The sequence below is a fragment of the Halichoerus grypus genome, chromosome X (assembly GCF_964656455.1).
Source record: "Halichoerus grypus chromosome X, mHalGry1.hap1.1, whole genome shotgun sequence".
In the NCBI taxonomy this organism is placed as follows: Eukaryota; Metazoa; Chordata; class Mammalia; order Carnivora; family Phocidae; genus Halichoerus; species Halichoerus grypus.
In genome coordinates this window covers 84,187,912-84,201,231 of record NC_135727.1, presented here as the reverse complement: position 1 = coordinate 84,201,231, position 13,320 = coordinate 84,187,912, and the positions used below count along the sequence as shown (strand labels likewise).

At 36.0% G+C, this 13,320-nt stretch overlaps 1 protein-coding gene across 1 annotated transcript in view; it reads left to right on the top strand.

Moving 5' to 3' along the window:
• The window catches only part of KLF8 (KLF transcription factor 8), a 150,184-nt gene that overhangs the window by 20,279 nt on the left and 116,585 nt on the right, over positions 1 to 13,320 (top strand). Inside the window, exon 2 of the mRNA XM_078063956.1 lies at positions 1,408 to 1,481. Within this exon, the coding sequence (XP_077920082.1) occupies positions 1,408 to 1,481 (74 nt within the window). The remainder of the gene's footprint in view (positions 1 to 1,407; positions 1,482 to 13,320) is intronic.

Here is a 13,320-nt window from a genome sequence, read left to right as displayed (position 1 = left end):
GTTTGTTCTCTATTATAAAGATTCTCTTATGGTTTGTTTCCCTCTATCTTTTTTTCCCCATCCCATATGTTCATCTGTTTTGTTTCTTAAATTCCATATATGAGTGAAATCATATGGTATTTGTCTTTCTCTGACTAACTTATTTCTCTTAGCATAATACACTGTAGCTAAATTGGAGCTATTTTTTTTAAGATTTTATTTATTTGACAGAGAGATACACAGCGAGAGAGGGAACACAAGCAGGGCGAGTGCGAGAGGGAGAAGCAGGCTTCCCGCTGAGCAGGGAGCCCAATGTGGGGCTTGATCCCAGGACCCTAGGATCATGACCCCAGCTGAAGGCAGACGCTTAATGACTGAGCCACCCAGGCGCCCCTAAATTGAAGCTATTTTAATGTGTCAAAATTCTCCAGATTCTTTGGTAGTGGCGCAAAAGTTTTCCTCATCACCTCAATAGAAGATTCTTTGTGTGTTATTGCCATCAAATTAGGACTGGTTTCCTTAATTCCTGACATTCAAAAAATAAAGGAATTATTTTTAGGTTTATTTTTTGCTTTTTTGTGTGGCTGTATTATAATTTTGTCTCTTTGCTCATTGTGTATTTGTTGTATTTTAACTGCATTAGGTATTAAATGGCTATTGTGAAGTAACCTATAAAATGGACACTTTTATGGGTAAAAGTATTTGACATCGAAAACGATTAACTGATTTATGGACTACCTTTTGAAACACAATCAGGTCTTAAATTGTAATTGATCTGGAGACACTTAGAATAATCCAAAATCTGATCAACTAAGTTATAAGCAAGCTGTGGATTTATCTTCCTTGCCCTATGTTTTCCTCTTTAGTGAGATTAAACTGTAGATAGATCAAAGGAAATCTGGTTAAAGAAGTACTGGTATGTGCTTCTGGTAGGAATGATTATGACGATGTAGATAGGGCAGCATAATGAGGCCACCAAGTCTCTCTTTTTATAGAAAGACAATGAACAGGGAAATAGAAGACTGCTCATATTAACTCCACCTAGCTTGTGTGTTTAAGAAAGATAGACAGAAAATACTTCCTTAGAGAGATTTGGTGCTAATGTGTTTAGAAGCTCATTAGGGTAAATATTCATACAGGATCTTCTGTAGGTAGGGCTGGTTGGAGTGGTTGGAAGAAGCAGATTCTCATGTATATAGGATTTGTGGGGGGCAGCTAATATTGTTGGGGACAAGCCAGGGCCATCTTGATGAATAGAATATATAAATTAGAATGTTATCCAAACACTGACTTCTCAATATCTAGTAAGTCCTGAAAAATGATGTTCATAGAATGCAAACAGGTATAACCAAGGGTAAATGGCATACTGTATGCATATAGTGGATTGGATCTTATTCTAAAATTGTGTGTCCCTTGTCTTTTTTCCAGATATGGATCAACTCATAAACAACTTGGAAGTCCAACTTAATTCAGAAGGTGGCTCAATGCATGTCTTCAAACAGGTCAGTTATCAGGAAAATGAGATACTAATATTGAGCTATAATAGTGCTGAGTACCTGGTAATCATTATAGAGCTAAAGCTCTTTTTTTTTCTAACAATGTTGGGAACTGAAAAGGGGTGAAGGAAGGAAGGTTTCTAAGAAGTACTTGAAAGCCTGGGTTTCAGGTCTGAATACTGGAATAGATCTGGCCTAAAAGAAATATAACCTCTAGGGTCAAGGCTATAGGGGCAAGTTAGACACTTGGTAGGCAATAGCAGTCATTTACCTAACACTGTTCCACATTTCAGACACTTTGAAGATTAAATACATTGTCTTATTTAATCTTCGTAATAACTCTGTTGGATACTGTATTTAGGTTCTCCAAAGAAACAGAATCAACAGAATGTGCATGTCTCAATATCTCCCTCTCTCTCCCCATCAACATATATGTATATATACGTATGTATATACACACAAACTATATCTCTATATCTATAGATATAGATAACAATGTATGTATCACATATATACATATATATTTATATATAAAATAAAATATATCTATCTACCTAGCTATTGAGAGGGAGAGAGAGATTTTAAGGAATTGGCTCACATGACTATAGAATTATGATGAATCTAAAATTTAATAGGGGTAGGCTGGCAGATTGGAGAGCCAGGGAAGAGTTGCAGTTCCAACAGCAGTTGGGTGAAGGAGTTCTTTCTTGCTTGGAGGAGCTTAGTCTTTGTCTATTAAGGTCTTCAAGTGATTGAATGAGGCCAACCCACATTATGGAGGGTAATCTGCTTAACTCAAAGTCCGGTAATTTAAATATTAATTTCATCCAAAAACATCTTCACAGAAACATTCAGAATAATGTTTGACCAAATATCTGAGCACTGTGATCCACCCAAATTGACACAAAATTTATCATCACAGATAGGTATTATTAATATTCCCATCTTACAGATAAGAAAATTGTAACTTTGGGAACACCCCAGAACAAAGATTTTTATTTTTTTAACAGGCAAGCAGTCTGTGTTAGACGTGGAAGTCCCATTTTGCTCAGGTTTAAGTTTTAAAGTCATTCCATGAGTAAAACCCAAATACAGTCAAAATTACCCTTGAAAATCCCTTAAATTGTCTATAAAGTTGAGTATGCAGTTTTGTGTATCCAGTAACTATCTGTTTCTCTTTTTAAAAATATTTTATTTATTTGAGAGACAGAGAGAGAGAGAGAGAGAGAGCACAAGCAGGGGGAGGGGCAGAGGAAGAGAGAAAAGCAGACTCCCCACTGAACCTGACCCCAGGACCCTGGAATCATGACCTGAGCTGAAAGCAGATGCTTAACCAACTGAGCCACCCAGGCGCCCTTTGTTTCTTTATTTAAGTCACCAGATTAAGTATCTGGCTTACATTTAAGAGTCATATTTTACCAAAAATAGTTTTTAACCATTAAATGTTTTGCCTTTGGTGTACAATTGACTTTAAGGTACATGCACATAGGGGTGATTTTCCTTTGTACTGTGTTAATACCAAACCCAATTTAATATTTTATTTACCTTACTTGTAGCTGTTGCCATTTAGGGACTATTAGTACATCAACACTTGCTAATTATTTTATTTTATTTTATTATTTAATTGTTTTATTGTTGCAGAACATCTGCTGGTTTCTGGTGCTAAGTCATAATTAATACTAAAAAGAAGCTGAGTATAAGTGTTAGACAAAAATCTGTTGGACACGTAATAAAAAATACTCAGTGAAATGTTGTCAAGCATGCATAGATACCTTATTTTGAAATCTCAGTACACCTAAGTACAATTCCAAAATTATTTTTCAATGCATTGTTTAAGTATACTAAGTTTCCAGAATTTGAAGGCACTTTGAAATTAGTTCAATGTATAGAAAATCTGGATAATAGATAATCTAAGAACTTTTTTGTTTCTTGACTTCTCCAAGATATCATGTTTTTAGTAAAGCTAGGGTGCTTGTGGTTACATGGCCACAGAACACTGGCCATGTCCCAGGGAACAAAGGCTCAGAACTTGTGTTCTATAAAAATACAATGTTGGCAACATTCTAGTGGGCAGAAGCCTACTGATTTGTCTCATTATATGATTTGTTTATGTCATGAGATAAGATTAGTGGGGGGCTGTCTAGTTCAGTACACACATGCTGCTCAACCTTCTTTGAATTCCTATATCACCATATACAATATAATGAATATACTTGGTTGTCACTGCCTTTTGTTTTTAGTTTCTGATTATTTCGTAGAAGTTGGACAAAGTGTATGAGCAACTTTAGGGCTCATATTGTAGCATACATGTCTCCCCCCTCCAATTTAATATTGTTAATATTTTACACATATTCTCACATATTTGCATGTATTTACACACTCTCTCTCTACCCCTTCCAACTCCCTGTGTCTCTTTCTTTCATTTTTTACCTTTGAAAGTAATTTGCATCGAGAAACTTCACCCATAAATAATTCAGCATGCATCACCTACAAATGACACTCTCATACATAAGTACATCAACAATATTACACCCAAGTAATTAACAATTTTTAATAATATTATCTAATTGGGTCATATATTTCTAAAAGGTTCTCAGTGACACCTTTTCCCACACCATTCTTTCCGCCTGGAACGTCCTTCAATCAGCCTGTCTAATTTACCAAATCCCAACTTTTCTTAGGGCCCAAATTTCAATTCCATCTCTTCCATAAAACTTCCACTGATAACTATTCTTACTAATCTTAGTGCAGTTGATTTGGAATCAACTGGAATGCTAAATTATCTGTACCAGTTACTTATGTGGCTCTGCTTAGTACTTGTTCTCTAGTCGTCAACTAATTTATGTAACTATCTCTTGTTTTTACACTGATATTTTTTGTCTCTGAAACTTCAATTATTATGTACCACTTACACAATTTTTGAAACATCCTTATTATGAATATTACTTACTTTTAGAAGATTAGTGCAGCTAAAAGTAAATAAATAAATACCTATATTCTGGGTTTGATGTGGGGTATTGGTTTCCTGGGGTTGCTGCAACAAATTACCACCAGTTGGGTGGCTTAAAACAAGATAAATGTATTCTCTCACAGCTCTAGAGTCCAGAAGTCCAAAATTGTGTCATCACCATGATCCTTTCCAAGGTTTTAGGGGAGAATCTCTTTCTTGCCTCTTCCACCTTCTGGTGGATGCTGGTGTTCCTTGGCTTGTGGACTCAGCACTCCAGTATCTACCTACATCTTCACATTGCTTTCTCCTCTGTGTCTCTGTGTGTGTCTCTGCTCTGTGTACCTGTTTAAGGACACTTGTCATTGAATTTAGGGCCCACCCAAATAACCCAGGATAATCTCCTCAAGATCCTTAGTTTATCTGCAAAGACTATTTCCAAATAAAGTAATATTCATGGGTTCTGGGGATTAGGATGTGGACATATATTTGGGGGGAACATCATCCAGCCCACTACAGTGTGTTATACATATATTTCTAATATATAGTAAATAACACAGCACCCCAAAACAATCTTAGATGCTTTGAGAAAGAAAAAGTTCTTCACCATATTATAGTTTACATTTTTCATAGTTTCATGCTAGGTAATAATTTTTCCATATTTTCATGCTAGGTACTAATCAAATACCTAATGAATCAATATATGCACACACATATATACATGCATACATACAACATACATATATACATGTCTAATATTATTTTGCCTAGACGCAGCTGACACTATGCTCAATGCTATCTCCCAAGCCTTTAGGATTGCCTAGTTCATTAGTTTTTACAAATTGATGAATTCTTTTATCTCATAGCTACATTTCCGGATGCTATTGAGATGGTGGTGATGTAAAATTTGAAATCCCTCTAGGTTTATTTTGGCTCTACTTTTTTTTTATTATTTTATATTAATCACCATGCATTATATCATTAGTTTTTGATGTAGTGTTCCATGATTCATTATTTGCATATAACACCCAGTGCTCCATGCAGTATGTGCCCTCTTTAATAATAATACTCAACTCCAATCACCTCTCCTTTCTCTGAATACATGAACACCTGATGTCCTTATTGGAGAAGGATTGGAGTTTCAGAAAGTTAAACTGACTTTTTGACTTAAACAATGAATGTGCACATATATGTCTTGATGTACATACTTGTGCACCCAGTCATGAAAATGATTAGTTTAAACCTAGAGCAAAGCTAGAAGGGACTTGTGTACAAGAGCAGCTTTCCTCTTTCTGTTTAGGAGACTGGGCTTTATCTTACTACCATAAAAATACTCTTTCCTCTCTTTTCCTCCTGTGCTGACTGGAGTATTTTGTTCTTTCATTTTATTTCTAGTCTTGCCTTCCCACTTTCAAGCTCTAAATCAGAGCTATTTTATTTTATTTTTTTATATTTAAATGTGTGAATGTATGACAGTAAATTACATCTTAAGACAACTGTTCCAAAATAGAAAAGAAAGTAGCGTACAACTACTCAGCATTCTTACACCCAGTATTCTTTTTTTTCCCCCAAGTGTCCATTGACCAGTGGATGAATAAAGAAGAGGTAGCACACATATATACAATGAAATAATACTCAGCCATAAAAAGAATGAAAGCTTACCATTTGCAATGATGTGGATGGAGCTAGAAAAGTATGCTAAGTGAAATAAGTCAGTCAGAGAAAGAAAATAGCATATGATTTCACTCATATGTGGAATTTAAGAAACAAAAAAATGATCATGGGGAAAAAAAGAGAGGTAAACCAAGAAACAGACTCTTAATTAGAAAAAACAAACTGATGGTAACCAGAGGGTAGGTGTGTGTGTGGGGGGGTGGATGGGTTAAATAGGTGATGGGGATTAAGGAGTGCACTTGTTTTGGTGATCACAGCTTTGTAATATAGCTTGAAATTAGGCAATGTGATGCCCCAGCTTTTTCTTTTTCAACATTTCCCTGGTGATTCGGGGTCTTTTCTGGTTCCATACAGATTTTAGGATTGTTTGTTCCAGCACTTTGAAAAATGTCATTGGAATTTTGATCAGGATGGCGTTGAAAGTATAGATTGCTCTGGACAGCATAGACATTTTAACAATGTTTATTCTTCCTATCCATCAGCATGGAATGTTTTTCCATCTTTTTGTGGCTTCTTCAATTTCTTTCATAAGTGTTCTGTAGTTTCTAGAGTATAGATCCTTTGCCTCTTTGTTTAGGTTTATTCCAAAGTATCTTATGGTTTTTGGTGCTATTATAAATGGAATCGATTCCCTAATTTCTCTTTCTACAGTTACATTGTTACTGTATAGGAAAGCAACTGATTTCTATGCATTGATCAGCAAGACAGCATGGGACTGGCACAAAAACAAACACATAGATCAATGGAACAGGGTAGAGACCCCAGATATGAACCCTCAACTCTATGGTCAAATAATCTTTGACAAAGCAGGAAAAAATATCCAATGGAAAAAAAGACAGTCTCTTCAATAAATGGTGCTGGGAAAACTGGACAGCTATATACAGAAGAATGAAACTCCACCATTCTCTTACACCATACATGAAGATAAACTGTAAATGGATGAAAGACCTCAATGTGAAACAGGAATCCATCAAAATCCTAGAGAACATAGGCAGTAACCTTTTTGACATTGGCCACAGCAACTTCTATCAAGACACATCTCCAAAGGCAACGGAAACAAAAGCAAAAATGAACTTTTGGGACTTCATCAAGGTAAAAAGCTTCTGCACAGCAAAGGAAACAGTCAACAAAACTACAAGGCAACCTGCAGAATGGGAGAAGATATTTTCAAATGACAGTACAGACAAAGGGCTGGTATCCAAAATCTATAAAGAATTTCTCAAACTCAACATGCAAAAAACAAATAATCAAGTCAATAAATGGGCAGAAGACATGAACAGACACTTCTCAAAGGAACACATATGAATGGCTAACAGACACATGAAAAAATGTTCATCATCTTTAGCCATCAGGGAAATTCAAATCAAAACCACATTGAGATACCATCTTACACCAGTTAGAATGGCAAAAATTGACAAGGCAAGAAACAACAAATGTTGGAGAAGTTGTGGTGAAAGGGGAACCGTCTTACACTGTTGGTGGGAATGCAAGTGGGTACAGCCACTTTGGGAAACAGTGTGGAGGTTCCTCAAAAAGTTAAAAATAGAGCTACCCTATGACCCAGCAATTACACTACTGGTTATTTACCCCTAAGATACAAATGTAGTGAAAAGAAGGGCCATATGGACCCCAATGTTCATAGCAGCAATGTCCACAATGGCCACACTGTGGAAGAAGCCAAGATGCCTTTCAACAGACGAATGGATAAAGAAGATGTGATATGTATATATAATGGAATATTATGCAACCATCAAAAAATGAAATCTTGCCATTTGCAATGACGTGGATGGAACTAGAGGGTGTTATGGTAAGTGAAATAAGTCAATCAGAGAAAGATAAGTATCGTATGATCTCACTGATATGAGGATTTTGAGAAACACGACAGAGGATCATAGGGGAAGGGAGGGAAAAATGAAACAAGATGAAACCAGAGAGGGAGACAAACCATAAGAGACTCTTAATCTCAGGAAACAAACTGAGGGTTGCTGGAGAGGAGGGGTGTGGGAGGGATGGGGTGGCTGGGTGATGGACATTGGGGAGGGTATGTACTATGGTGAGCGCTGTGAATTGTGTAAGACTGATGAGTCACTGACCTGTATCCCTGAAATAAATAATATAGAATGTTAATAAAAAATTTTAAAAAAGAAGATGTGGTCCATATATACAATGTGATATGACTCAGCCATCAGAAAGAATGAATACCCAACATTTGCATCAACATGGATGAAACTGGAGGAGATTATGCTGAGTGAAATAAGTCAAGCAGAGAAAGACAATTATCATATGGTTTCACTTATTTGTGGAACATGAGGAATAGCATGGAGGACATTAGGAGAAGGAATGGAAAAATGAAGGGGGGAAATCGGAAGGGGAGACAAATCATGTGAGACTATAGACTCTGAGAAACAAACTGAGGGTTTTAGAGGGGAGGGGAGTGGGGAGATGGGTTAACCCAATGACGGATATTAAGGAGGGCATGTATTGCATGGAGCTCTGGGCGTTATACGCAAACAATGAATCATGGAACACTACATCAAAAACTAATGATGTACTATATGATGACTAACATAACTTAATAAAAAAAGCTATAAAAAAAAGAGTGCACTTGTGAGTACACTGGGTGTTGTATGGAAGTGTTGAATCACTAACTTCTACACCTGTAACTAATATAATACTGTATGTTAACTGGAATTTAAATAAAACCTTGGAAAAAATTAGAATAAAAAAATAAATCAGAGCTATTTTAGACAGTTGATTCCCCTGACCCTCGACCTCCCAAGGCATTCTACCTATCTTCATCAAATGCTCAAGAGCTTAAATATTTTGAGTTGACCACTTTTTTCCTAGATTTCTTTCTAGAATTGAGGGTCCTATGTGCCTTCATCCATCATCTTTGATGATATATCAAAAATAACTCTTTTTTGTCAACTCAAATTGACTTAAAATTTGATTAGGATTCTGGACATTTGAGAAGGACTGTGGAAATAAAAAAAATTCCTCTTTGAACTACCCCCATACATGTTTGTGTTTTTTTCATACCTAACCTTCTTCATAGACTCAGAAATTTGAGAAAGCTGCAGCCTGAAGTTCTAAAATAATGTGTAAAGTAGCTATTCTCTTTCTTTGAAAAGTGATAGTGACTAACTACAGAACACTTAAAAACTGAAGCCATCACACCATGTTGAAGATGAAAAGAGGTTATTTAAAGAGAAAAATCTGATGCAACAACTTTAAATTAATACTTAGATGAACTATTAAAACTGTGGTAATTATATTCAATATGTGGAATGGGAAGCCATCTTGAGTCATCTCAGTGAGAATTTTTAAAAATCAAAACCCTGGGCTGAAAACTCACTCCCTACATTATGTCTCTTCAGAATCCTTAAGTATAGTATGTCATGTACAAGGAGAAGGTAAAGCAGATAGTGTTTGGGTTTTTTTGTTTAACAATAGGTGTAGTTATATTCAAAATATGGAAGAAATCAGACTGTATATTAGAATTATTATTAAAATTATTTGACCATATGGAAAAAAGAATTCTCAGTGCACACAAAAATTATTCACTATAGTAATGTGTAGATATGAAATGCTTGTCCTATTATGTCTTCGTGCTACAAAGCAAGAAACAGTAAGTTCAACCTTCAGAGCTGCTTTTGAGCATAGACTTTTCTTGAGGAAGCTTCCTTGCATAATATAGCATTCACAAATCAGAAAATCCTTGTCACAGACTGGATTCACTTAGGCGTAACAGGTACACTTGAAAGTGATATATACAGAAGGAAATATGTGATGATACATTGTGAAGAAATTACTGTTAAAACAGGAAAACACAGGGGTGCCTGGGTGACTCAGACCATTTTTAAAATGTCATTTTCAACTCCTGAAGTCTTTTATCTCTTTGAAAAGTGTATGACTCTTGATTTTGGCTCAGGTCATGATCCCAAGGTCTTGGAATCAAGCCCCATGTTGGGCTGTGTGTTCAGCGCAGGGTCTACTTGTCCCTCTCCCTCTGCTCCTCCCCTGCTCACACACTCTTATCTCTCAAATAAATAAACAAAATCTTAAAAAAATAAAATAAAACAGGAAAACCCAAACAACTGGCCTTCCAACATTACTTTCAAAGTCTTATAATGATGGCGGAAGAGGAGTAATGATTGAAGCCCTGTTATGGACAGGGTTTTGTTAAGAATTGCTAGACCACAGGGCAGGCTTGGTCTACAGAAGCATAACTCATGATGGGTGCTGAAACAAGGCCTTACAATATCTTATCTCATCAATTAGAATAGTATTTATGATATGAAAGCAACCTAAGTATCCACTGATGGATGAAAGGATAAGGAAAATGTGGTACACACACACACACACACACACACACACACACACACACACACACACGGAATATTATGCAGCCACAAAAAAAGGATGAAATACTGTCATTTTCAACAACATGGGTGAACCTAGAGGGTATTATGCCAAGTATAATAAGTCAGATTGAGAAAGACAAATACTGTATTTCACTCAGGGTGGAATCTAAAAAAAAAAATACTGAATAAACAAACAAATAAAAAGCAGAATCAGATCTATAAATACAGAGAACAAACTGATGGTTGCCAGAGGGCTGAGGGGATGGGCAAGATTGATGAAGAAGAGTGGGAGATATTTTTGAAATAAATAAGTCACTGGAATAAAAGGCACAATATAAGGAATATAGTCAATGATATCGTGATAGTGTTGTATGATGTCAGATCATAGGTACACTTGTGCTGAGCATAGCATAATGTATAAAGTTGTTGAATCATTATGTTGTACACTTGAAACTAATGTACTATTGTATGTTGACTATACTCAAAAACACTTTAAAAAAAAGAATAGTCTATATGTTCTTCAGTTTCTATACTCTTATTGGTCAGGTTCCAATATGGATTTTCCTGAATAATGTGTTTTTCAATAAAATAAATAACATGGATTGAGTAACAGCTGTCCTACTCTTCCTTAGAGATTCCTGGGATTCTGCCTTTTAATCTGGGAATATATATATAATATATAATATATTATATATATATCCATTTTTTATCCATTAATCAGTTGATTGACATTTGGGCTCTTTCCATAATTTGGCTATTATAATGCTGCTATAAACATCAGGGTGTATATGTCCCTTCCAATCAGTATTTTTGTACAGAGGATAAGGAATTTTTTTAAGTTCAATAGAGCCATTCTTGAGAACTTCCCTCCCTTTTCCCCTACCTCCCAGTAGAATTCTACTGACTTCCTTACCTGGATGAAATGAATCCACCCATGAGGGATAGATCACATTAGAAGTATGTGAAACAATGAATACAGAAAATGAACTGATGGTTGCCAGAGGGGAGGGGGTGGGTGAATGGGCAAAATAGATGAAGGGAAGTGGGAGATACAGGCTTCTGGTTATAAAATGAATAAGTCATGGGATTAAAGTGTATAGCGTAGGGAATATAGTCAGTGATACTGTAATAGTATTATATGGTGACAGATGATAGCCACACTTGTGCTGAGCATAGGATAATTTATAGAAATGTTGAATCACTATATTATACACCAGAAACTAATGTAACATAGTGTGACAACTACACTGAAATAAAAATAAATTTAAAAGTATATGTAACAGTGGGGGAAATCACAGAAGTTAAGCTTATAGGAGCAGATTGAAACAATATTTGGACCACAGACAAGGCCTGAGTTGGGTTCCAAGTTTATAAATCAAGAAACTAAGAGTGACATAGCATAGTAGAGGGAGAACAGTAGATTCTGTAGATAAAGTATGCGTTTTTTGAAAAAATGCAAGGGTGCCTGGAAGGCGCAGTCAGTTAAGCATGTGACTTGATTTTGGCTCAGGTTGTGATCTCACGATCCTGGGGTGGAGCCCCATGTCTGGCTCCGTGCTTAGCACAGAATCTGCTTAAGATTCTCTCTCCTTCTCCCTCTGCCCTTCCCCCCACCTCTAAAATAAACAAACAAAATCTTGAAGGAAAAAAGAAAAAAGGCAAATGAAGAAGATACTGCCTTTTCTTGCCCCTCTTCATTTTCTGAGTTCAGGCATTTATTAAGTCTCACCTAAATTTTAAAAAATCATAACGGGGGTGCCTGGGTTACTCAGTTAGTTAAGCCTCTGATTCTTGATGTCAGCTCAGGTCTTGATCTCAGGGTTGTGAGTTCAAGCCCTGAGTTGGGCTCCACGCTGAGTGTGGAGCCTACATACATACATACATACATACATACATATCATAATGGTAATGTTTTATCAAACCCTTTTTAAAAGATATGCTATTTATTTATTCATTTTAACATAGTGTTTTATTAGTTTCAGTATAATATACAATATAGTGATTCAATAATTCCTTACAACACCCTGTGCTCATCATGACAAGTGCACTCCTTAATCCCCATCACTTATTTAACCTACCCCACACCTCCATCCCCTCTTGTAACCATAAGTTTGTTCTCTATAATTAAAGAATCTGTTTCTTGATTTGGCTGTCTCTTTTTTCCCGTTGCTTGTTTTGTTTCTTAAGTTCCATATATCAGTGAAATCATGTGGTATTTGTATTTCTCTGACCAACTTATTTTGATTAGCATCATACTGTCTAGCTCCATTCATGTCGATACAAATGGCAAGATATCATTCTTTATAATGGCTGAATAATATTCTATTCTATATATATATACCACCTCTTCTTTATCCATTCATCAATCAGTGGACAGTTGGACTGCTTCCATAATTTGGCTATTGTAAATAATACTGCTGTAAACATCAGTATCCCTTTGAATTGATATTTTTGTATTCCTTGGGTAAATACCCAGTACTGTGATTGCTGGATAATAGGGTAGTGCTATTTTTAACTTTTTTAGTAACCATCACTGTTTTCCACAGTGGTTGCACCAGCTTGCAGTCCCATCAACAGTGCACAAGTGTTCCTTCTCCATCCTCACCAAAACCTGTTGATTCTTGTCTTCTTGATTTTAGCCATTCTGACAGGTGTGAGATAATAGCTCATTGCAGTTCTGATTTGCATTTCCCTAATGATAAGTAATGAAGAACATCTTTTCATGTGTCTGTTGGCCATTTGGATGCCTTTCTTCTTTGCAGAAATGTCTGTTCATGCCTTCTGCCCAGTTTTCAATTGGATTATTTGTTCTTTGGGTGTTGAGTTTTATAAGTTTTTATATATTTTTTATATTAATTCT